Consider the following 23,587-nt stretch of genomic DNA (forward strand, 5'->3'; position numbering starts at 1 on the left):
TGCTGTTTCAGGACTTAAATACGGCTGGTGAAAAATGCATACTGGCCTTTTTTAAAACCGTGTCTCTTTGCAGTTGCTTCTTCACCACGATAATTTAGAAGATGTGCTTGTTGTTGCTCTGTGCAAGCGTGCTCTAATCTTGTCAGGACAGCTTCACCCTTTGCTTCTTTTCCCCCGGAGGCTTTACATGGGTCTTTTGATCCAAGCATGTGATCTATTAACGCGGAGGAGCATTGTGTGTGTTGTCTTTATCCTGCTATTGAAGGCTGCTGTTTCTGAAAACGCTGTGTTCTGTGTTTACAGCCCTCTCTCACGTTATAGATTTGGCACGCCTCCGGGTCATTGTCTCGGAAAGACGAGAATTCAACGAGAATGCCTGCGCCCCGATGGGGGGAAAGGATACATTAATTATTGGAGCTGAATGACATTGATTACAGCAATTAAGTTTGTTGGGGGGAGGAAAAAGTAATTTGAGAACAGCAGGAGAGGCGAACATCTTCCATTCTACGTGATTGTGCCAACCTAGTAGTTTCTTCCTTTATTTTGAGTATCAAGTGTGGGGGAAAGCCCTCGAATACTTAGCTAGCTAACTTTTCAGAACTTGTTCTGTAAGCATTTTTTTTAGATGCTCATTTTTTTTTACATTTTGATTTCTTTTTCCTAACAGGAGCTGCATTGTTATTGCTCATGGGGGATCCTATATAAAGGAAACCGTGTTTCCATGATAAAAAAAAAACTGATTTCCTTTAGAATGTGCAGTTCACTAGGTGACGATTTTTAATGCGATCTTAATAAACCCATTGTGGAAAGCAATAATTTGTGCTTTATCGTGGATATTCCCCCCGGCGTGCTTCTTAAAATTAAGTGTTTGGAATTGAGAACAACCTGGGTTAAACGGAGTGACACTGCCATAACCCGGCTATAGTGCTGTGTTTATTGCACGACCCGTTGATCTGAAAATACAATATCAACAAGCACTTGTGTGATCGTTGTGCTGTAATGCCACTTTGGCAGCGCAGAAGGAAAAACTGTGCTCTCAGGCATTCAGCACCAAAACCCTGTGCTTTCGTGTCATGTGTGTCGTCTTATTTTATTCTGAGAGCATTAAAAAACTCCTTCTGAGCCAAGGGATGCATCTTCTCTTATTTCTTATTATATGCCATCGTCAAATGGCTTAATGAACTTTTTTCCTCTGCGAGGAACTCTTTTGTTCCACTTCGCATTGAAAAACTGCAGGGCTGATTTAAAACACTGCCGGTTTTGTTGCTTCCGATAGCTGTAGCTTTCAAATAATTTTGATCATCCCATGAATTTTTAGTTGCATTGTAAATCGGCTGAGAATAATTTTGCGCTTTTAAAATTCAAGAATCTTTACTTCTCGTTGAAATGTGTTTAAAAAAATCTCTCTTCCAGAAGAAACCTGTGTTGTTGCAAAGTATTTTGTGGACTTAAGAGTAGCATAATGGGTGCTATAGGCTGGATTCATTTGGAAGTCCACCATTCAGAATATTGTTCAGATATTTTAGATGAATGAAGCTATTTTTTTAATCTGTCTCTGTTTATTCTTCACTTGGGGGAAAAAAATGGTGGGGAAATAGGAGGAGTGCAGGGATTTTGAGAGGAGACTGAACTGTGGGCATGTAAAGTTCCTAGTGATCAATCTGTAAAACTGTTATTAAAACACAATTTAATAAGAGCTTAGGTAAGTAGTGAAGTAAAGCTTGATATGTTTCGATATAGCACACATCCGATGATACCAGTATCTAATTTAACGTATCCAAATGTTAATAGTTTTTTTTATATATAAAAGCCCCCCTAGCATCGCTGTACTCTCTGGTGACGATCCTAAGTGTGTTCCATTTCAAGCAAAAATGCTGTCATCTTAAATAGAATTCCCCTTCTGGTGTTTGTCCCTAAATTAAAACGTCGATCATCTGGATCTGTGCTTAAATCTATGCTTTCTTTGGTGTTTGAAAATCCAGGAAACCTTTGGTATGCTTCTTTTTCAGGAACAGAGTGTGAAGACCTCATAGAAGAGTTGCTGTGTTGCCTCATCCAGCTCATTGTTGAAATTCCCCTCTTGTAAGTTGCCTTTTTTGTTGTTTTTTTTTTTATTTTTCCAGCCCCTTTCTGTTTATTAAAACAGAAAACCCTCTCCGTTTATTAAACGGAGCATTTGAGAGAACATAAAACTCAAAGAGTTTTGCATCTCCAGAGCAAAGTTGATCTGTTGACACTGCTTTTTCGATGATCTGCTTTATCTGAGGTGTGTTGATTCCACATCTCATTGCATGTGAGCCGTAGGTTGAACAGCAATAAGTGGGACAATAAAACTTAGGAAAATGCATATTATGGTCTTGTTCACCAGCATAAAATATTTACCATGTTGTAATGCCTTAATTAACACCTTTTGCCTGCATCATGGAAGGGGAAGTAAGGAAAAGTAGATACAGGAAAAGATTAGAGATTACTTTTTACTTTTCTTTTCTCTTAGATCGTGTTTACTCTGTAAATTATGTCCCCGCTTTTTATCAGAGGGGTAGTTCCTTTCCTGCCTAGCGGAAAAATCAAGCAAATTTTAAACCAAGCCTGTGAATTTTGGGAAAGAATAGATTGTCTGGGTGGCCTCTGTGAAATATTCTGATTTGTAATGATTTCCATAGGTTTAGGGCCACTTGCTAGAGGATAGGCAGCTTCGGCGGCTTACAGCGATGCTCCTGACAGAGCGTGTGCCTGTAAAGCTGCTAGTAAAGATGACTTTGTTGTGACAGATCATCAAATCTCCACGCTGAGCCTGTCTTTCAAATTGAATTCAGAACAGGAAAGTTTTTGTTGGAGCATTCGATAGTCTTAACAGAGGATTGTCACCATTAGTGTGTCCCTGGGTTCTATAGATGCAGTTTCAGGAAGGAGTACAGCTGGCAGCAGCTGTCTAGGTAAATCCAGGTTGAAAGTTGTTTTTTTTTCCTCTCCTTCACTTAAATGCTGAGATTATTTTTCAGGAATGGAAGACCATCCCCATATCCAAAATAGAGCAGAGGTAGCTGCGTAACAGCCCTGCTAGCTTTGCTTTTGGACTCTGCAGCATTGTGGTCTGATATCTGAGAGTCACTAAAAGGATCCGGAATAACCCTTTTGAATAGCAGGCTCGCTGCGTTGCACAAAATGTCAGTGGGGAGAGGTTTCACATATTAACGTTTAATTTTGAGAAGTTTTATAGGAGCTGCAGCGTTATTGCGTTTCAGGAATCAGACTTGTGCAGTCCACTATAACGCTCGTGTTCCAGCACGTTGATGTTTGATTTATGGCTCCCTTGGGTCCGTTATGGATACTCTGCTGCTTCTTTGGTCTTGTTAACACCCAGGAGTACATTAATGACCCAAACTGCACAGTCAGCAAAAAGATACAACCAAGCTTTTAATTGTATGAGTTTTACGTAGAAACATCGTGTTTTGTTGCACAACGGAGCTCCCAGGGCTTGAAATTAGGAAGGTTTCTTTCAGCAGCTTGTTAAGGGCTGCTCTACATGACTGCACATCTGGTTGTTATCAGTACATTTTCACTTCATTAAAAACTGAAATGCATGTGGAGGAAAAATGAAATGCTGTGATCTGGTTACATCACCGTTATGTAGCACCCTGTAGTGCCAGGAGAAGTGAGTTGATGTTTCTATTGCATTCCATTATTTTTTTTTTAAAGCTAAAATTGTTTTAGGCTGCGATCTTAGTGACTTCCACGATTAAATGTTAACCGTGTTTGACTCGTTTAAGGGTGCTCCCCACGCTTCCTGGCAGCTTAAAAGTCAAATTTAACAAGAAAAACGGAGCGATGGCTGATTATAAAGCTCCGTGGAATGATCACTGGGTCCAAACAATGCTGTTGATGGATAATGAGAAATGTTTAGTTCTACTTTTCGGAAAAAAAAAAGAAAACATTCAAGGAACTTTTATCACAATTGTAGTAGCTCCAGTGGTTGAAGAGCTATTTGAGCGTTTTTGGCAACTCTGACTGAGCATCAAAGGGACACTTCCATCTGTTGAAACTCAGGTTGAAGCCAGCAAAAGGATCCAAACTGAGAGGTCGGTGTTACTTGCACTGGAGATCCTCAAGGTTTTAGGCTCTTGTGCTCTGTGTAGGAGAGATTTGAGCATGAAGGCAGCTTTGCTTGCTGCTGTACCTCGTGGCGCAGCAGAGCAAAATGTTCATCGTCCTCGGAGAAGTTTTGCGTTGTGTTTTTTGGTGAGACCAGGCCTGGGATGTTTCCTTTTTGCCTCTGGAGTGAGTAATGAGCAAGTTTGGCTGCATGTGTGCTGTTCGATGTGACCATGAACCATGATCTGCTGTGGGACTGCTTGCTCAACAGCATGGCAGAGTAGGAACACCTTTACTCAGCTGGTTTTTTGTTCAATAAATCAGTCTTTCAAGGTTTTTTAAATGATTATTGAAGAATTTTCATCACCCTTAGATCCTTTCTTCTGGTGGCAGACGCGTGGCCTCTTACGTGTTTAAAAGTCCTATGCAGAAGAATCTTTATCTGTCACATTCTTTTTTTTTCTTCTAATTTTATTCCTTTTTCACTGCAAATTGCTAACTCACATTCACCTTGCAACAGGCTTTTTAATCCCAGGCTGCAGCAGCAGAGGTCAGTGTCATTTATTGTGTGCTTTGCTGTGTAATCAAGCTCTTGATAATGTGCTTTCTCTGTGTGGTTTTCAGCCCTGTTTTTCACAAAAGATATTGGACACATCTTGAAAAACGCCCGCTTTCTAGTATTTTGTTTGTTCTCTGGTCTGGGTAGCGAAGACACCAAGGGATTGAAGTCAACCGTGTGTCCTTTTGGTGCCTTAAGAGCTGCTCTTTGCTTTCCTCGAGCATAATTGAGCTGTAATTAATGTCCCGTAGCACTGGCTGCAACGCTGCACTCTTGCCATCAGCGGGTGTAAAGTTAGGAGTGATTCCAAGAGGAAAGAGTGCTCATTTTGAGTTGCGCTTGCATCCTGAGACTGATAACCAGACGCTCTCCTTGCTTTTCAGTTTTCAGAACCGATCCTATTCTCTGCGGTGACTCCTCTTTCACCTTTCTGCTGGGCCCTCAGGAAGCAGGGAAATGCAACCTGGTTCCTGGATGATTTGAGAGGCTTTTTTTTTTTTTTTTTGTACGAATCAGCCCTTTTGGCAACTCTCCGAAATTAGAAAACGAGTTACCTTTTAACCTTTTAATGCTCCGAGTACATCTCTGCTGGGTGAAAGTTCAGGAAAATATTTAAACAGGGAGAGGGTTTGGTATAGCGATGCAAGCTGAAATCCAGAGGTTTTGTTTCTGACCCTTCAGCCTGTTTGCTCTGTAGGTGTGAACTAATTTATAAGCTCTCGGCCTCTGTGAAGGTGTTGAAATAGTTGCATTTCACTGAGGTGTTAATGAACGTGTTTACAGGAGGCTGTGTCTTCGGAGCAGTAATTGAAGTTCCTAGCAGAGATTTTCTTCGATCTTAATCTCGGGTCCTCTTTCACAGACCTCTCTCCGAGGCAGGGAACGAAGCTGAATGATGCGGTGAGCGCAGAAAGCAGCTGCTGAAGTTCTTGGTGGATAATACCCATCCACTTCTTAATTTTGAATAGAAAAAAACACAAATTCCAGGAGGCTTGGGAGCTGTCCACTTGTCTGTGGGTGCAGGCAAGTATGGCAAGTGCTCAAATTGTTGCAGTGTAGAGAATTACTGCTCAAACAAGTCGCCTTAACTGGCTGCTTGTGTGCCCTTTTCCTGTTTTATTTTTGTTCGAGATTAGGGTTTTGGCCACAGATCTCCTTAAAACATTTGGAACTCGCAAACGCAGCTTCGGCATTGTGTCACGTTTGAAATAACTCTGCGAGGGCTGCAAAAGGGCAAGGGGAAATCCTCGTGCAGCTCGAGCTGACAAAACCTTTTGAGGGAACGATACGCAGCTGGATAGCCTGGCGTGTAGGTGCTGACTTCTTCGAGTTTTTGTCATTTGATTTAATGAATCGTTGAAACTCCATCGAAACTCCGAACGTCATGCAGTTCTTCTGGTTTTCTGAAACAGATAAATGATTCCTACGTGTGCTTGAGACGTGAGTTCATCATTTCTAGTTTCCTCCTTATCTGCAAGCAGGCAACTTGAAGAGGAAGTCCATGATGAGAGTGATAGCTTCGAATAAAAAAAGAAAAATCAACGCTCCCCCATTCTGTAGTCTCTCAATATAAATAAACAGCGTTTCCTTTGAGGTTAAAAGAGGTTCCTGGTAGTTCTTGTGACCCTTTTGAGATGTTTGGAGTTCAGAAAACTGTGCGTTTAACCCCGGTGGAGAATGTTTTGCTCTGAAGCTTTATCCTTGTGCTGCTAAGTTAAGGGTGTCTGTAGCTTAGGGGGTCACCACAGATACTGGGACTCCAGTTTGAGTGAAAATCCCCCGTTCAATGCCCCTTAATTGGGGTTTGAATAGAAAGAAAATAAGGAACTTGAGTTATCTGAACTTATTAACTGTTTTCATTCAGTTATAAGGTTGTTGAAAGCAGATTATTAAAAAAAAAAAAAAAAAAACACAATACAATACGGTAACTTGTTTATTTTTATATGATTCAGCTTAAAGAAATGAAGAATTTTGTGATATCTCTTCAAATTCACACTTCAATTGTGTGATTTGTCAGAAAATAAGCAAAGAAACACCTGGAACCGAGAGCCAGCATGATGTAGCCTCTGTAAAATTTGTTTCCTCCCAACAAAAAGTGACCCAGGTATTTTGGATGTTGTCACCCACTCAGCCTTTTCATTCATCAAGTCATGCTGAACTCAGCTTTGAAGACATCCTAGTATTCTCTCAGCCTCGGTAATAAGTTTCTAGCATTTGTATACCTAAAAATTTCTCCCAAGTTTTTGGGTTTCTTTTGATAGGAGCAAATTTAGGAAGTGTTGTTTTCCTGGGGGCTGACGTTGTAAAATCAGTAGCTCTTCCCTGCTTTGCTTGGGACAGGCGTGGGTAGCTGAGCCCAAAGCATCACAGCTTGGGTGAGGGACTGGGAACCGTTCCTAGCTCGGTCTTGCTCCTGGCGCAGACGAACGTGCAGTGGAACCAGATCACAGCGTAACCCTGGCCCAATGTAATTACCAGCATTTCCCCTGGCCGACTTCCTCCGTAGTGGGCAAAAAGTCAGGTACCTCACAAAACCTCATTAAAACGTACCTCAGGATTTGAAGGAAGAGCGTCATTTAAGCAGTAAGTCGCTTCCTGATGTGAAATGTTAGGGATTCAAGACTCAAAGCACACCAGAAAAAATAGGAGCAGTGAGTTTGTGTAACCTTCACTTTCCAAAACATTTTTATATCGCAAGCAGTGCGGCTCGCGTTGGACTGCAATCCAGGAAATCGTGCTTCCCATTTGCTCTTGCCGTTGAACAAATAACTAACAGTCACTTTCCTCAAACTCTGACCTAGAGCTTCTCCAGAAGAGTTTATTTTAAGCTATTTTCACACCACGATGTAGGTATGAAGCGGCTCGTCCTTGTGTTTTACAGTAACGCGTGTTAGTTACAGTGTAATATTCACATTTGTACAATATTAAAGTACCTGAAAGTGCTGAAAACAGAACTGATTTCATTTAATGAATTGTTTTGATCAAGACCACTCCAATTCTAATCCTGAGATGAGTGAAGACTTCTGTTTCAGCCACTCCTTTCTGCTAACTTACTTCACTGTTGTTTTTAAGCTGTCGTTATTTGAAGGAGTAATTAGTGTTGTTTACACGTGGTTTTTAACTGTTAAAAACTGTTAAGTGCACTGCATTTGTGTGTTACATCCCTTTCTTAGGGATCCGTTCTTCCGGGCAGGTGGGATGGTGTTTGGCTAGCTGCCATTTCCCAGACTTACAATGACAATTTTAACAGGACAAAGGACGCATTTTTGAGATCTATTTATTATTTTTAGTGTGAAGTGTACTCCGAAAATCACAGGTGGACTGTTCTGGGCAACACTGTGATGTTTTCACGTTGTTTTCTGGCATATCAAAAAAAAAAAAATGCTTGCAGCAATAAAAAATAATGCATTATCTGTGTGAAGTGATGTGGCTTTTTCCTGGTGAGTTTAATTTGTTGGTTAGCTGTTCCCAGTTGAGGCTTGCTGTCAAATGCACAACCTCCAGTGAAGCCATTAAGTGTTCTTGTAACTCAGTCAGTAAACAAAGCCTGCAGATTAATCTTTCCAAATTTTTCCCTTTTTCCTGCAGAGATATTACCTACAGCATTTCTTGGAAGCTGTGACAACGCTCGTCGTCTTCCTCTCCTGCCAGTTTTCACAAGGAAATTCTGCGAGAAAGTCTCATCCACAAATACCTGATGCATGGTCGATGGTACGTGTGTTCTGTGTGTTCTAGACCAAATAGCAGGAAAAAAAAAAGCTTCTGATGGCTTGTTTAGGCTGTTTGGACTTGAAAACAAAAGACAGTGGAATATATTTTGATAGTAATTTGTTCTCCTCAGAAAAAGACAGAACACAAAACCATCTGTAAAGGCTTTTTGGAAGGCCTGGGGTTTAAATCTTACAGCTCTGACTTCAGGAAAAGTGTTTTGGAACCATCTTTTTTTTTTGAGAGGGATTTCATTTAAACAGTTTAAACAGTTTTTTACGTACCAGGATGGTTTTTGGGTCAGCTGCGGGCCTTTTCCTGGAATATTCTGGTCTAGAGAACCTGAACCTAATGATCCTTCATGTGATACAGAGAAATAGCTTCTTGGAAGCTGGCAAATAACATGCAAAGTTGAGTTTTAAGCTACAAAGTGAGTAATATCACTTGTTCTGGCAAGTAGGTCTTGTTTAAACGCTTCATCGTGGTGATCTTTATCCATTTTGTCCTCTTTACCTTGAAATCAAATGAGCACCTTTAAACGCAGACAGATTTTTAGGACGTGTTGCTGTTGTTTGGCCTCTGGAGGCACTTGGAAAGTGTAGGTGCTGAGGATCTAGGGCAACGTGAAGAACTCAAAGGCTACTGGGTAAGAGGAGTTGGAGATCATCATAACACAGCCCTGCTCTGTTCACCTCCCAGTTAAATGGAATAGGACCAACTGTGTGTTTCTTCAGGAATATTTTTTTAAAATACTGAAACTTATTTAATCCAACCAATTTCCTGTTCCTTTTTCAGAATCACTGGGATGAGGTTCTGTGTTTCGTTCATCCTTGCGAATTCACCCCAGCCACACAAAGCCACATATTGGGGGGGTGCAGGAATTCTGTTGTTACCTATCCTATAAAATCAAAGCATGGAAGGAAAACTAAATGAATATAGTGTTTTTTTTCCCTTGCATTGATATTTTTACAGTCGTCTTGGGGGTAGAAGAGTAGAATAGTTAAATTGACTTAAAAGTAGTGTTAAAAACAAAATATTTCTGCAACTGCTCCTGAAGGTGCTCCTACAGCATCCTGTTAAAGTCAGTGCATGGTCAAAACCCAAGACCGCTATGCACCTTGCCTGCTTTTCATGGTGTAGTTGATTAGACTTGACTCCCAGGTGAGATGATGAGCGTCTTATTCCTCAAATAATCACTGGGACTTTTAAAAAGAGCCGAGGTCGAAGCACATCCTCCTTCCAGTGAACAAAAGCGCGTAGCCGAGCCAAATTTCGCGACTTGCGAGTCGACCTGAGCTGCCTGTTCTTTTTCCTTGCAGTCTCCCGTATACCAGCAGGCTCGTGAAAACTCTGCTCTACAATTTCATTAGACAAGAAAGAAGCCCTCCTCCGGGGACCCACGTCTTTCAGCAGCAACCAGACGGAGGAGGACTGCTGTACGGAATCGCATCCGGGGTGGCAAGTGAGTCTTTTAGCTTCTCTAACCATTTGCAGATCTTAGGAAGCAGTGGCCCATTTGACAAAGCACTTTTCAATTTAAAACGTTGGAATAAATATTCCTTAAAGGCTCTGTTATTCAAGAGCTATACGCATTTCAGAGAATGTGCATATGTTATTCTTTGCTGTTACTGCATGGATAGCATCCTGCTCTTAGGTGGAAATTTCCTGCTCTTGAGGAGGAAATTTGGACTAGATGGGCTGAAGAGGCTCCTTCCAAACTCAAGGCTTCTGTGGTAAAAGAGAGTAGCCTAGAGATCAATTTCTGTAACATATTATGGTGTACGCCTTTCCTGGTAGGTTGACAAACGTTTTTCCTGGATGTTGTGAATAGTTCGTGACCTTCTGTGGTTGGTCTGTTGGTTACAGATCTCTCTGAGATCTGAATTCTTCAGATCTTCTGTCTGAAGAATACAAAAGACTTCATGACATATCGTTAAGAAAACGGGTTTCAATATTTTTTACACTATGTACTGCCTTTTGATTGGTGCTTGCTCTCTTCCCCATGCCAGATGCGTGGTTTTTTAGCTGGTATGCATGTAAAAATCCTCCCTAAACTATTTTTTTGTAATAAAAACAAAACAATATCTTACTAAGTAATAGTATCTACCACGTTCCTTGATTTGATAAATCTAAGTAATACTTTGCAATCAGTTGTTGTTATAACATATCCTATTTATTTGGATCTTGTGTGAAATCCAGCCGCTGGAAGCATCCCTAGGGAATATTAAAGTTCGTGCCGCGGTGGCCTGCCAAAAATACTTGTGCAGGCTGTGACAGTGCGTGTGGATCTCCTCCTGGAGGCAGTAAAAGAGCATGTCTCTGTGATGTAGTGCCGTGTATCCGAAACACATTCCTGCTTCTGTGTAAGGTGAGGTTACGTGGAGCCCGGTGCGTTCGCAGGAACGCACTCATCTTCTTTCTGGTTTCTAGTTTATATGCTTGGGGCAGACCACTGCAGTGTTTGGGTTATGCCCAGAAGGGAAATGTGTCAGAAAACAGTTGTTTGGGTTGCTGTTTATTTAGACAGAGAAGAGAAAGCAATTAAATTGTTCCTTACAACGTGTTTTTTTTTTCCTTTTGGAAGTCCCAGCAGGTACGTGCTTTTCCTTCTTTGTCAGGTTGCTGGAGAAAATTGCTTTCAAAATGTTTTCCAAAGCAGATTTCGTTTCTGCGGTTTGTGCTTCAGCTTGTGACTGTAGAGTGGTTTTCACGGCGGATTTCGTTGCTACCTGCACCACATGTTTTCATTCATCTTGCTTCTAGTCGTGTAGTCATGCCTGAATATATTTCTGCCTTAGTGCAAAGAGTTTTTTTCCCCTCTTCACTCGCTTAACCTGTGAAGTCCATCCCAACTGTCACCTCCTTCCCTTCCCTCACAGCTCGTCTGGTAACATATCCCCAGATGACTTTTTACTTCTTTCCCATCGACTTTGCATTTCCTTAATGCAAATCCTCAAGGTTTCTGCCTACGTATGTTCTTGTCTCTTCCTACGTTTCCACCCCCCTTTGCTCCTTCTTGAACCGTTCTCTTAACAACTCCCTTGGCACGCTCCCACACTTATTTTTATTGCTTCTTTCGCGAGTAGTTGAAGTGCCATTGTTTCTCCTGGTGAATTAAATATCTTCATATGAAGCTTTTGTAAAGAGCTCTCTAATAACCCATCCAGGAAAGGGGAAAAAATAAATGCCATCTCCTGTTAGAAATTGGAGTAGTCCTTCTGTTTGTGTGCACATGGTTAATTAATATTCTTTGCCTGCATAAAACGCTGGACTGTAGATGAAACTTAAACACACTAAGATGGGTAGAGTAAATGGCATATTTTTATCCATATTTATTTTTATATTGATCCATGTTTATTTTAATATCCATATTTATTTTATCCATATTTTTATGTTATTGGAATTAAGCCCTTTGTCATCTTTCTTAAAGCTTCAGGTACATGTGCAATAGAGATTTTGAAAACAGCAACACAAATTGATTGTTATTTTAAAAAAAAAAAAGTGAGATTTGAGCAGATGTGGAAGAACTTCCAGAAGTGATTTCTGTATCATTTTTATTTTTGTATAGTTCTGTAAGCTTTTATGATTTTACAGGATACGTACTGAAAGAAGGAAAGAATTGAAAACTTCTATGTCTTTTAAATTCTACATAATTCGTAAAGAAAGTCTAATGAAATAATCCATCATTCATTTAGGATGAAAAGAGGCAGGAGCCTGGTTTTTACAACCTTTACTTTTCATATGAAATTTTGAGGCCTAAGATAATCATTGTACATGTTAATTTGGAATTATATAACTTGATGCCACAGTTACCTAACCTTATTTTGTATTTTTTTGTGCATATTTTGTAGCCTCTTGCACAGCAGCAGTAGGTCTGCAGGCTTTTATAAGCTCTGTATTTCAAGCCCCCCTCCTTCCTTTCCTTCCTCGTGATCCTGCAGGAGTGAAAACTACACACAACACGAGCAGAAGTTTACCCTTTCCCACAGTTAACCTTGTCCTGCTTCTCATCCTTTGCAGCCTGTTTCTTTTCCTCCTCGTGAACCTCCTTAACCCTGAAACCACACAGCCAACATCCTCGCACCGATTTCTTCTCCTTCGTTTGACTGCATGCAAGTTGCCTGTGTGCTGCAAGTTCCTTTCTCTGCCTTGTAGATAAAGCACCTTGATGAGAATTGTGTTGCCAATTATGCCATCATCCCATACACAGCTGCAGGTTTGGAGTGAGGGGGGGATGATATTTTAATTTCTAACCTCATAAAGGACGTTTTTCAATGCAGCATCTTTGGCATTGAGTCAACTGTGTTTTGAATCCTAGTAGTCTATGACAGGAAGATTATAAAAAAAATTAATGTAAATGGTTTCATTTGGAATAGATGACCCAGTTTACGTTTTGCTGTTAAAAAGATAACCCCACCTTAACGCATCTTGAAGTACTTAGGAGTTACTTAGTGTGTGTTCAGATAATTTTAACTGTGATGGGTACCAAGGTTTCTTCTTTTTCTGCTGGTGTTCTCATTAACAGGAGCACTTGCGTGATTATCTTTATAAGAAAACTGCTTGTTCCCATCTAGTGTTTAATGTCAATGAAAACGTGGATCTAAGACTTCCGTCCCACTCCTGTTAATCTTCTTTCTTGCTTACAGTCCATACCAGCAGCATCCTCTTGTCACTGCAATCATGGCTTTTTGATTCAGCCAGTACGTGAAGATTTAGATAGGGTCCCAATCTTCAGAGATTTCTCTTAGTTTCTGTGAAGATGTGTCTGAACTGCAGCAAAACGTGTGCCTGCATCTCAAGTGTGTGTTCTTTGAAATGAAGAGTTGGGGGTTAATAGTCGTGTAGCTGGGGGAGGTTCAGTCTGCAAGAGCTGCCCAGGAAGCCGGATTTTAGGGCAGCTTCATCCTGACCATTATCTGTGCTGTGGGGACCAGGTGAGGAGATCTGAAGTAAGGCCAAACGTTTCAGATAAAATTCGTCTTCTGTGTTTAATCGTAGTAGCACAGAAAAAACATTGCCTCAGGCATAAATCTGTTCTGAGATGTCTTCTGCAGGGATTTCTTCACTGTCAGGCTCTCGTGTAGTTCCTTTGGTGTGTTTTTTGTTTCTTTTTAGTTTATCTTTGTGGTTTGGAATGATGTGAGTATACGACAGTTACACAGCAGTAGCACTTCTGGTAGCATGACTAGGTCCCAGGTCCAGCAAACATTTGGGGCTTTCAATCACAAGGATCTGCAACCAGCAGAATCGTAATATAATTATTTATGAAGTTGTTGCTCTGCCTTGTAAACCTCACCAACGTGTTTTTGGTAGTCAACACTAGTTAGAAACAGCTGGGCAGGTGGCACAGACTTTGCTATGAGACCCCCACACACAAACTCTTTCTGTAAACGTTGATGGCAACGATAGCAAAGCATTTCTTTTAAGGAAGAGCATTTTACACTGTACTGTCCTGGGCCTGGTTGTTCACGGAAATCTTCCACTGACTCCAGTGAGCCCAGTTCCAGTCCTGCAGGGAGCAAACGGTAGGATGGTTTCCTTCATTTCCTCTCAGGGAGACGCTGCTGGGGACCCTTACAGCAGTGACAACATATTTTGTAGCTAAACATCCTCAAAGCTTCTTTTTTTTATTCTTTAAGTCCTCTCGACATCCTCTGTGATACCTACCTGATGCTGTTTTGTGGTGGTGCCGAGGGCACTGCCCGTGGTGCTGCCTCTTTCCTCTTGTGAATCCCTCTTTTTCTCGCCGTGAATCCCTTTTGTCTCGTCCTACACGTAGGTTGTAAGCTGTTGAGGAGAGGGACCATCCTTCAGCATGTACAGTACGTAGCATAACGAGGTTTGCGGTTCGGTTTCTGGAGCTTCTGATTTCTGTGGTAATACGGATCATAATTGCAACCAGATGTCCCAGCTTGTTTACTGCGAGTTCTGCAGCGAGTTTCACGAGGTGTGTTGGTGATTTATCTGCCTGACATTTATTCTGATATGCCAAAACCTTGAACAGCTTCAAATAACCCATTATAAAAGAGAAGTTTGTTTTTTTTTTTTTAAGCCCAGCACTAATATAAACAAATAAAGAAATCAAAACCCGAGTCCCCTATTGGCTCAAAAAAAATTATTTTTTAGCAGAAATTGCTTGTTAAAGGAAAAAAAAAAAAACACAGATATCTTGCAAACATTAGGGCAAGTGTGAAAGAATTTTATATTGCTGAAAAAAAAACGAGGCTTTGCAAACTTTTTCTAGCTCTAAGGGAATACAGAAATTGAAACTGAGAACTGCAGAATTAATCATTACAAAACGTCACCTAAAATTTTTGTTTTTCGAAAAGAAAAACACTGTTACGCTGACAAGCTTGATCTTTCCTGAAATCCTCTACGTTTCAACTCGGGGATGGCGAGGACGCTGTTTTGACCTCTTCGCTTTCGAACCAGTGTCACCGAGGGTATGGTTCTCCTCTAAAACCTACTACTCTTAGCATAAATCTGAAGATGTTTTTAACACAATTAACACCATCATTTCTGCTTCAGTTTTGAGCATCCTGCAGTTGATAAAGTGGGTTGACTGTGCTAAAATCTGGGAATCAAATGTCAAGTTTGCTGGCTCGGGGGCTTCCAATAGGCCAATATTTATGAATTTATACTTCTCATGATTTTATACTCGGTAGCCAATTACTGGCAGGTCCTTTGGAGGGGTTGTAAAGTGAGTGGACAGGAGAAACTTCAGGTCAGGGTGAGGAACGCTGAGGAAGTACAACAAATGATTTATTTTTTTTTTTATTGACCCGTGTCCAGATTTGGTTTGCAGGGTCCCCGAGTGGATTAATTTCATCAGAAGCTGCATTTGTTATTAAATTATGTGTTGAAGTGGTTTCTCTTCGTTCTCCTGCCAAGTGGCTGCAACACCTTTTTGGGATCGGAGCGTCCAGCCACCAGCTTGTTCACATAAATCATAGCAAGGTGAGCTGCTTTGCTTTCTGGCGGGCATGTACACTTCTCCTACAACACTTTTGGGGTCTTGGGGGAACTGCTGCCCATGAGGGACCATAGTTCTCCACTCCCTATCTACCAAACTTCTCATCCACTCTCCAGGGACGCCCCGTTTCTTCCTAGGTCAGGGATTCTGGAATTTCATCAACCTGGATGGAGCTCACAGCGTGATTTCTCTGGCGTCTTGCGGGGTATGTATTTAAGAGCGCATATTCACAGCGTCGCATACGTGGGCTTGAAGTGTTTGTTTCTGCTTTAGGGGGTTGATTTCCTGCAAAACTTCATTTCAATAGCTGTCGTTTCTAATGAACGCTTCCAACGGTGAAGGGAAAGCGTTCTCCTTTACCTTTTGAGCATAAAAAGCTTGGAAATCTTCCCATCTTTCTTTTCTTTCTCCAGATTAGAGCTGTACCTCCTTGTTTTGCGTAGGCCCGTGGAGGAGCTGAGTTGTGTAAAGAATGATCTAAGATTTAATGAGACCTTTCACTAAAATCTTTGTCTCGAACCCACCAAGACAAACCCTTAATACAATTATAAGGTAGTTATTTTTTACTTCATGTTCTAGAAGGGCCCGTGGTAATTAAATGTGTTCTGCCAAACTGTAGTTTCCAACACAAGTATAAGATTTTTACATAACCTGATAAATGGCTATTTTTCCTTTGAACAAGCCATCAAAAACATTTTCCCTCGTTCTGTGAAAGCCTTCCCAGCCAAATTAGAGCAAAGCCAAACAGATCATATGCTCAGCAGCATATTAGAAGAAACTATTTGAACAGTTGCAGGTTTAAATGTTTATTTTCCTTCCCCTGAAGCCAGTAACTGCTGTTGTTGAATAGATTTGGAACTTCTCTTTTCTGATTGAACTTTTAAGCTCTTGGTATGTGGTAGTCGTAGTATATAGCAGGGAACATTATTTTTCATGACAGTTGGGTTTGTCAATTCGTTCTCTTTCAAGCGAGTGGCGTTTTCCAGAGTGGACTCACTTTGGGGGAAAGAAAAATACTATTAAGAAGAAAAGAATGTGGCACCTAGGAGTATGATGAAAAGAATGGATTTCCATTATTGAAACATAAACTTCTGCACGACGTGGAAATTCAATTATTATCCGTGTTGGAAAGTGTGAAGTTTTACTTCTCAATAACTTGATTTTTTTTTTATATGGATTTAGAACTTGCTCCAAGTCCAGAGCTGTGTGCTGCCAACCTGTGTTGGTCGATGTCTGGCTGATAAGTGCCTGCGACGGCCGTAAGTGTCACAGGTTGGGGACGTGGCTTAGCCAGAAGTGACCGGCTCCTTTGGTGTGCAGCAGGTTGCAGCTGTAGGGGTGCAGACAGAGAAGCCATCTTCACCCACCTGTGTAGCTTTATTTTGTTTTAAAACAAGAAATGTGTTGATCCACATCTGCCCGCATCAGGGGAGTTGGAAGGGGATGGTCTTTAAGGTCCCTTCCAACCCAAACCGTTCTCTGATTGATTTTACTGGGAGCAGCGTGGAGACCCTGAAATGAAATTCCACTTATCAGCTCTGAATTGCTGTTGTGGATGTAAAAACGTCGCTGATACGAACGTGATGAAGTTAATATTGAAGTTGTTACTGGTAAACAAGCTCTCCTTGCTGGAGTAGCATTAGAGGCTTGAGCACGCAAAATGCAGAGCGAGTTGGGCCAACAAGTTCTTGCATGTGATTGTGCAGCATTTAGGAAAATGTTTTCATGTTTGACCTTTCTAGATAAGCCCCTGGATCGTTTTCCTTCCTTTGTGCCAATCATTGCCGTTCTGTGATCTTTCCTTACTCATTTTGGAAGGTTTGTGTGAGGTTTAGAATCGCCTGTTACTGTAGGACTGCTGCAATTCAAAGGACAGATTAATTTTTATTATTATTTTTTTTTTTTTTTTACTCGGCGGAGATCCAAACCTCGTCTTCCTGTTGCGGATATTAATAATGACAGAGTTGAGACCCTGTCACTCTCCTGAATCGTGGAGGTAATAAATTTAGAAACAGATTTCATAAGAGGGTTGTGGTCAGGAAAAGGACAAGGTTTTTTGTCTAAATGAAAAATTTGAGAATGAGCATAGCCCTGGAATAATTCCTAATAATTGTTAAGACTCAATTTCTTGCCGCTTCTCCTAATATTTTGGAGTGGTTTTTTTTTCAGTATTATAAGGATTTGTAACTGATAATTATACGGACGCAGAATCCCAGAATGAATGAGCAGAGAATTTTTACTTTCGTAGTGGTCTTAGCTCAAAGAAAACCACATGAATTAGTTAATCCAGTGAGTGAGATGGTTTTATGCTGCAGTTAAGTCGGTTTGAGTTAAATCCATTTATTTTTGCCATGAATATAAACGGGTATAAGCATATAAACAGGTAAGCATAGAAGCTACGCAGTTCTTACCCTAAAGAGAACATACCCTCAAGATTGTCTTTAATCCTAGATGACAATGGCAAATTCTAGGAGGTGTCACACATAACCCTTCCTAGCGCTCTGCTTGGCAAAGGGCACGTATTTACGGCTTCAAAATTGGTTCTGGTGTTGATCTGGGCTGTGGTTACCCACAGAGAATTGCTCCTGCAGCATCCCAGTAGCTTCAGTGGAAACCTTGTGAGGTCAGTCCCTCAACTTTTCAACCCCTGAGCTTTGGCGAAGGTGCTGAGTGCTTGCAGGGAGGAAATTAAATATGAGGGGGATGGATCTTTATCACGTTTTATAATTTTTAGCGTTGGAAGAAATAGAGATGTTTCATTTTTCGTAGTGTAGCAGGTAGAGCACTTCTTAAATAAATAAATAAAACCCACCCCCACCTCGCTACAGCCTCCTTTAAGGCTACTTGAAGTACCTTTAGAAAACTTCTTGCTATTTAGATGCTTAAATGATAGTCTGAAAAACTGTTTCTGTAGTCACTGGTGAACGTAATTCCATTTTCAAAGCAAAATTTTTGTAACTCTGTTGGATTTCTGTAGTGCAATATCAAGCAAGGTATGATGACGTGCATGACAAATCACCTCTACAGGAAACTTTTTAGAATTTTAAAAATGTTAAAGCATAAATGCTATAAAAACATGGCTGGAAAATAGAATAGTAATTGATCGTATAAGCTTGTTGGGCCAGGATATTCTTCTGGCAATGGGATGGAAGCAAAACCACTCCCGATCCTGCTGAATTGAAGACTGCTTTTCCATTTCACAACACGCAGAGCCAAGGCATGGAGAGGTTGGATTTCATCCGAACATGCGTGTGGCTGACTTCAGAGCTTCTCAAGGTACTCGTCCACAAACTCATCCCAAAGTCGTTCCTTTACTGAGCAGTCTGATAGAAGGAATCGGATTGATCTCATCAGAAAGCTGTCAAGATGACTCTTGTTCAAATTATTTTGCTGCGACCAGGAAGGGAGTGGAGGCCAAGCCTTCTTCCATTGACGTTTTCGGGCAAAAAAAGCATCAGTCTCGTAAGGTCTCTCCCAAACAGCATCCGGAGTATCTCCTCCCAAAACAAAGTCTTAACATCGCACTGCAACTTCTAGGGGCAGGCCTGGTATTTCGATTAATCCGAATAATGCTTTCGTGGTTGAGTGGTATTTGCCAAAAGTCTTAAACATAACCTTTGTTGCAGAGAAAGGTTAATGACACGTAACCTCCATCAGAGAACTGCTTGTGATGAAAAGCGTTTATGCAGCTGAAAGCACAGCATTTTACATTTTTTGTCCTGTCAGTTGTCCTGAAATAGTCTTAGCATGGATGGAAAATGTGCCTGTTAGCCACGTTCCTATAATTACCCAACATTCTTCTTAATTTTTCTGTAAACTTGTAACTTGCACTGACTTCTGACACCGCTTCTTGCTGTTACAACCCTTGCGTTGGTCAAAAACCTTCACGAATCAACTCTGGATTTTGGTCTTTTTGAGCTTTTTCTTCCGCTATCTGGAGCTCTCACCCACTGAAGCTTTGCCAAAGCTGTCCCGTTGCCCAAACAAACAACTTCCAGCTTCTGTAGCAGTCACAAAAGAGAAGGCCTGGTGACAGCACTTGGTGCAACTGAGTGATTTAATTGCAGCATTCTTAAACGAACAAAGGCGGGGGAAATTATTGCGCTCGGCTGGCCTGCGTGCCTTTGCCATTTATGCTAATGCTATTTCGTGAATTGAAAATACATTATGTTTAACGTGGGCACTTCTGGGACCGGGTAAGTTTGCTAAATAAGTACAGCGAGCGATATCAGTGGTAGGCTGTAAGCCTCGTGTCTCTTCTGCTTTTTTCTCTTCCCATTTCTGCACTCTTGTCTACTTGCAAGACCCCCTCAGAAGGGAGAATTTAGGTAAAAACTTATTTTGAACAATACGTAGAGGATTAAAATCTAATTAGTGATTTCTAGATAGGTCTAAAATGTGTTTAAACACGGTCCCATGGAGTTTATCGAGTTAGGTTCATGCTTTGTCACACCATTTGTACCTACCGGTGGATTTTTCTTCTTGCTAAATAGAAAACGTTTCTCTCTTGCCATTTGGCTCCGTCGTATTTTCACTGGAAGAAGAAGAAAAAAAAAAAAAATCTCGTGTGCTTTTGCAGTTTGTGTATTGGAAAATAACGTGTTCTCAATCAGCGCTGGTGTTTCTCTTCCTGTCTTTTTTAACAGCATCTTTTTTTCCTCTGTTTTTTTTGTTTTAACACCTCTGTCCTGTCCCTCCGCATCACTCCCTAAAACTCAGGGCATGCCCGGCTATTTAGGTCGTTTCAGCACCTTAAAGAGCCAGCGTATTTGCAAATTGCAGTAGTCAATCCATAAAGCATACGTATGAACCGTGTAAAAATTTGCTTTGGCACCTATTTACAGCTCTGCAGTTCATTAATTTTAAAGGAAATTTGCACCATGGCTTGGCACAGGGCTTGAAAGAAGCACGAGGCAAGTACTGAAGATGGCAACCTGCAACTCTTGTAATTCCTGCACCTTATGTACAAAGGTAATTCTTTTGTTGTGCAGCACTGACATTTTCGTTGTCACTTCCTCCTCCTTAGGAGGCAGGACTTGAAAAGAAGTAATGCCTGTAGAAATGACAATTTCGAGTGCTGCCTGCTTGGTGCTAGCCATAATTCCTTCTGAAGCCTTCTTCTGAGGCATCTTTATGCAACTTGGTGCTGATTTAAGTCTGTTTTTGGGTTGGTTGGTTGGTTAGTTGTTGTTGTTTTTTTTTCCCCCTCCCCTTCCAATGGGAACAGAAAGTGGGAAGAAATACCAAGAGGAAGGGAAGGGGCTGCCCGTTTTGGTGGAAGTTAGGTTAAAATCTCGTTGACACGCACCCTCTATCAGTGGGAAGTCGGTGGTTTTGTTTTTTTTAGGAAGAAAACCAGATCGTGACCTGGAGTGGAGACTTTCCTTTCCTTCAAACTGAAGCAGAAATCGAATTGTGGGAGGTTTTAGGAGGGTTTACGAGTGACTGGAAGGAAAATCCAGATCAAATCCAGATCCAGCACCTTGCTGGGCTGGCTGGGTTGAGCTGATTAATGGATATTGTCCAGTGCCCTAACCAAGAGCAAAGAGAATATATTCAGGCCAAGGGCAGATAGAGTTAAATGCCCTTATTAAGTAGAAAATTCTCATTTTTATACAGATGGGGGAAATAGAGGAAATAACAGGCTTGCAGCTTGACTACGATTATACAATGAGTTGACATGACAGCTCAGAATGAAATTCCACTGTCCTGATCCTTATCCTCGTGATTTAACTGCTGGGGCCTTGCTGCAAGGTTACTAAAACACATGCTCGCGTGTGATAACTTGTGGAAGAGCCCTGCTTAAACTAAAACTGTTTTCAGGTGGTTTTAGAAGATGTAGACAGAGCGTATGCATGTCTCTTTTTGCCTACTCTAGGGCTCCGTCACCAGATCCGCTCTCCTAATTCACCTGACAGCTCCCTGGGCTGCAGCTGGCTGGGGGCAGCGAGCGGACGTACCCAGCAGCTTGGCGACAGCATCAGGTTGTGATTAGGGTTGGGATAGCAGAAAGGCTGTCACAAAAATATCTAAAAATATTCAAATTGAACTACTCCACAGTAGTTCAGTGCTGCAGCTCGAGCCAGCCTTTTAATCACAGAATTTCTAGGTTGGAAGAGACCTCAAGATCATCGAGTCCAACCTCTGACCTAACACTAACAGTCTTCCACTAAACCATATCCCCTAAGCTCTACATCTAAACGTCTTTTGAAGACTTCCAGGGATGGTGACTCTTCTAATGCCCAGGTTAGTCTTGTGCAGAATGAGTTACAGCATATTTTAAATCATAATTTCCCTTTCTCAAACATGGGCACAGACCAATCTTGAATACCAACATAGCTGCAGGTCGATCTCAGTCTTCCCTAATCGTGCTCCCAGAGACCGAACGCCCTGTGGTTTATGGGTTGGCACTGTTATGAAATCTCTACGAGCAGGAAAAGCCTAAAGAAATTTTTCTGGTAAAAAATTTTTAGGTGCCAAAATTTTCTGGAACTCGCCGTGCATACTAGAAACAAAATAGAGCACCTTGAAATGTGGCTCCTCGCGCTGGGGCAAATGGAGATCTTTTATCTCTTTCATGCTATGGAGTAGTTTAACATATAAAATATAAAACTTTATTAGTATGTTGTGTGTAATTGTAGTCTTTTATAGGATAGTTGAATGTTAGCACACATCTTCATATAATTTAAATATTAACTTCCAGTTTTTGATGGAGAAAAAAAACATCCAAGCTTTGTAAATGCTTAGCTTTTTTCTCCCCTGATAGTGCTGTATTTTTGTAGCTAGAGGATTTGATGCATCGAAGCCTTTCCCAGCACCGTTCCCTTTGCACTGGCCGTCTCCTCGAAAGATAAGTGACTTGGTAATAGATGCAGAAGAGGACTCTGAGTAGGGCATCACGCGTCGCAGCTCCGTTTTCTTGGTTTGCATCCAACCCTGGTGTCTGGTGACAAAAACTTGTTACTCTTTGATGCCTCTGGCCTTGATTTCAGGGCAGAGCACCAAGCCCAAGGGCAGGTGCTAACATAAAACAGCTCATTAATGTTGGCAGTAATCTGAATGCCCTTATTTTAAGGGTGAGCAGAGAGGCGGGATTCTTCCAAGTGAGGTGCTGTTTTCTGCTCATCCAGATACTGAAAAATTTTGCCCTGGTTTACCTTGATTTAGGGACAGGACTTAATTCTACGTAGCACTTTCTGTAGTGAAATCCAATCTTCAATTGCTCTTTTTTCTATCTTTTTCCAAACTTTGATTGTTTGTGATGAAACTTTCCATGCCGCGTATCTTCCCTAGGCTGATTTTTATTTTATTTCATCTTTTTGGCCCCGCTTTGATCGAAAACGGGTTTCTTCTGTTTTTGAGAAGGAGGTTAGGGAATAATGGTGTTTAACCAACGCTGGATTCTTACAGCTGTTTTATTGAGGAGATTGAGTCTTCATGCCTCGGAACGGGCTCTTGAGATTCGGGAGAGGGGCTAGGGGAGAGAAACCATGGACAAAGATGTGCCATTTGCAATCCCTGTTAAAATTGACTAAATCTGGCCAAGCTGCAAGGTTCTGAAACTTCCTCTTTGGATACATTAAGCAGAAACTTGCTGAAAAACTGGCAGCAAAGTTGGTCTGAATGCAGTTTTCATGCCGCTTGGGTTCATTTTTGAAAGAAGTGCCTAAAATTACACCATGTCCATTATTTAATATGTAATTTGTATATTAATATGTGTAATTGATCCGAGAAACCCACGGATCCATGAAATAACAATCGTCAGTCCAAAGGAAAGTTCGAGTCTTCTTATTGATGGTTATATCATCTGATACCAAAAAAAATGATGCCTCTAAGTGCTACTGTGATCTTCATAAACGACAGAAGTGAACTGAAGTGCAGCATGGACGTCAGTTAGAAGGGGTAGGAGTTGCTTGTGAACTGCTCTGTTCGTGCACATTCTTCTCCAATTGTTCTTAGGGCTCATACTTTGTTATACCAAGATCAAGACTTGAGCATTCCTGATTTCTCCTGCATTGCAGAAGTGGGAGATAGTTTCACCTGGAGAGACCCGAGTAGGGTTTATGGAGCACTCTTGGACACCAGACCCTTCCAAGACTTGTCATCTTTTCATTTTCTGGAGTGTTTTTAAGATTTCTTGTGAATTTAAAACACCTCCTCTTCAAGCAGGTAGCCGTCCTAAAAACATTGACTGGAATATCCCTGAATCATCCAATGATCTTATGCTTTGGGAAATTTCCTTCCTTTCTACTTAA

The 23,587-nt window shown here is 41.2% G+C and overlaps 1 protein-coding gene across 1 annotated transcript in view; it reads left to right on the forward strand.

Annotated features, from left to right (window-relative positions):
• Positions 1 to 23,587, forward strand: part of DYM (dymeclin) — a 156,848-nt gene that overhangs the window by 15,503 nt on the left and 117,758 nt on the right. Inside the window, 5 exon segments of the mRNA XM_032205390.1 lie at positions 2,010 to 2,082; positions 8,240 to 8,256; positions 8,259 to 8,301; positions 8,303 to 8,362; positions 9,679 to 9,821. Of these exon segments, the coding sequence (XP_032061281.1) occupies positions 2,010 to 2,082; positions 8,240 to 8,256; positions 8,259 to 8,301; positions 8,303 to 8,362; positions 9,679 to 9,821 (336 nt within the window).

Source organism: Aythya fuligula, chromosome Z, assembly GCF_009819795.1.
Source record: "Aythya fuligula isolate bAytFul2 chromosome Z, bAytFul2.pri, whole genome shotgun sequence".
Classification (NCBI taxonomy): domain Eukaryota; kingdom Metazoa; phylum Chordata; class Aves; order Anseriformes; family Anatidae; genus Aythya; species Aythya fuligula.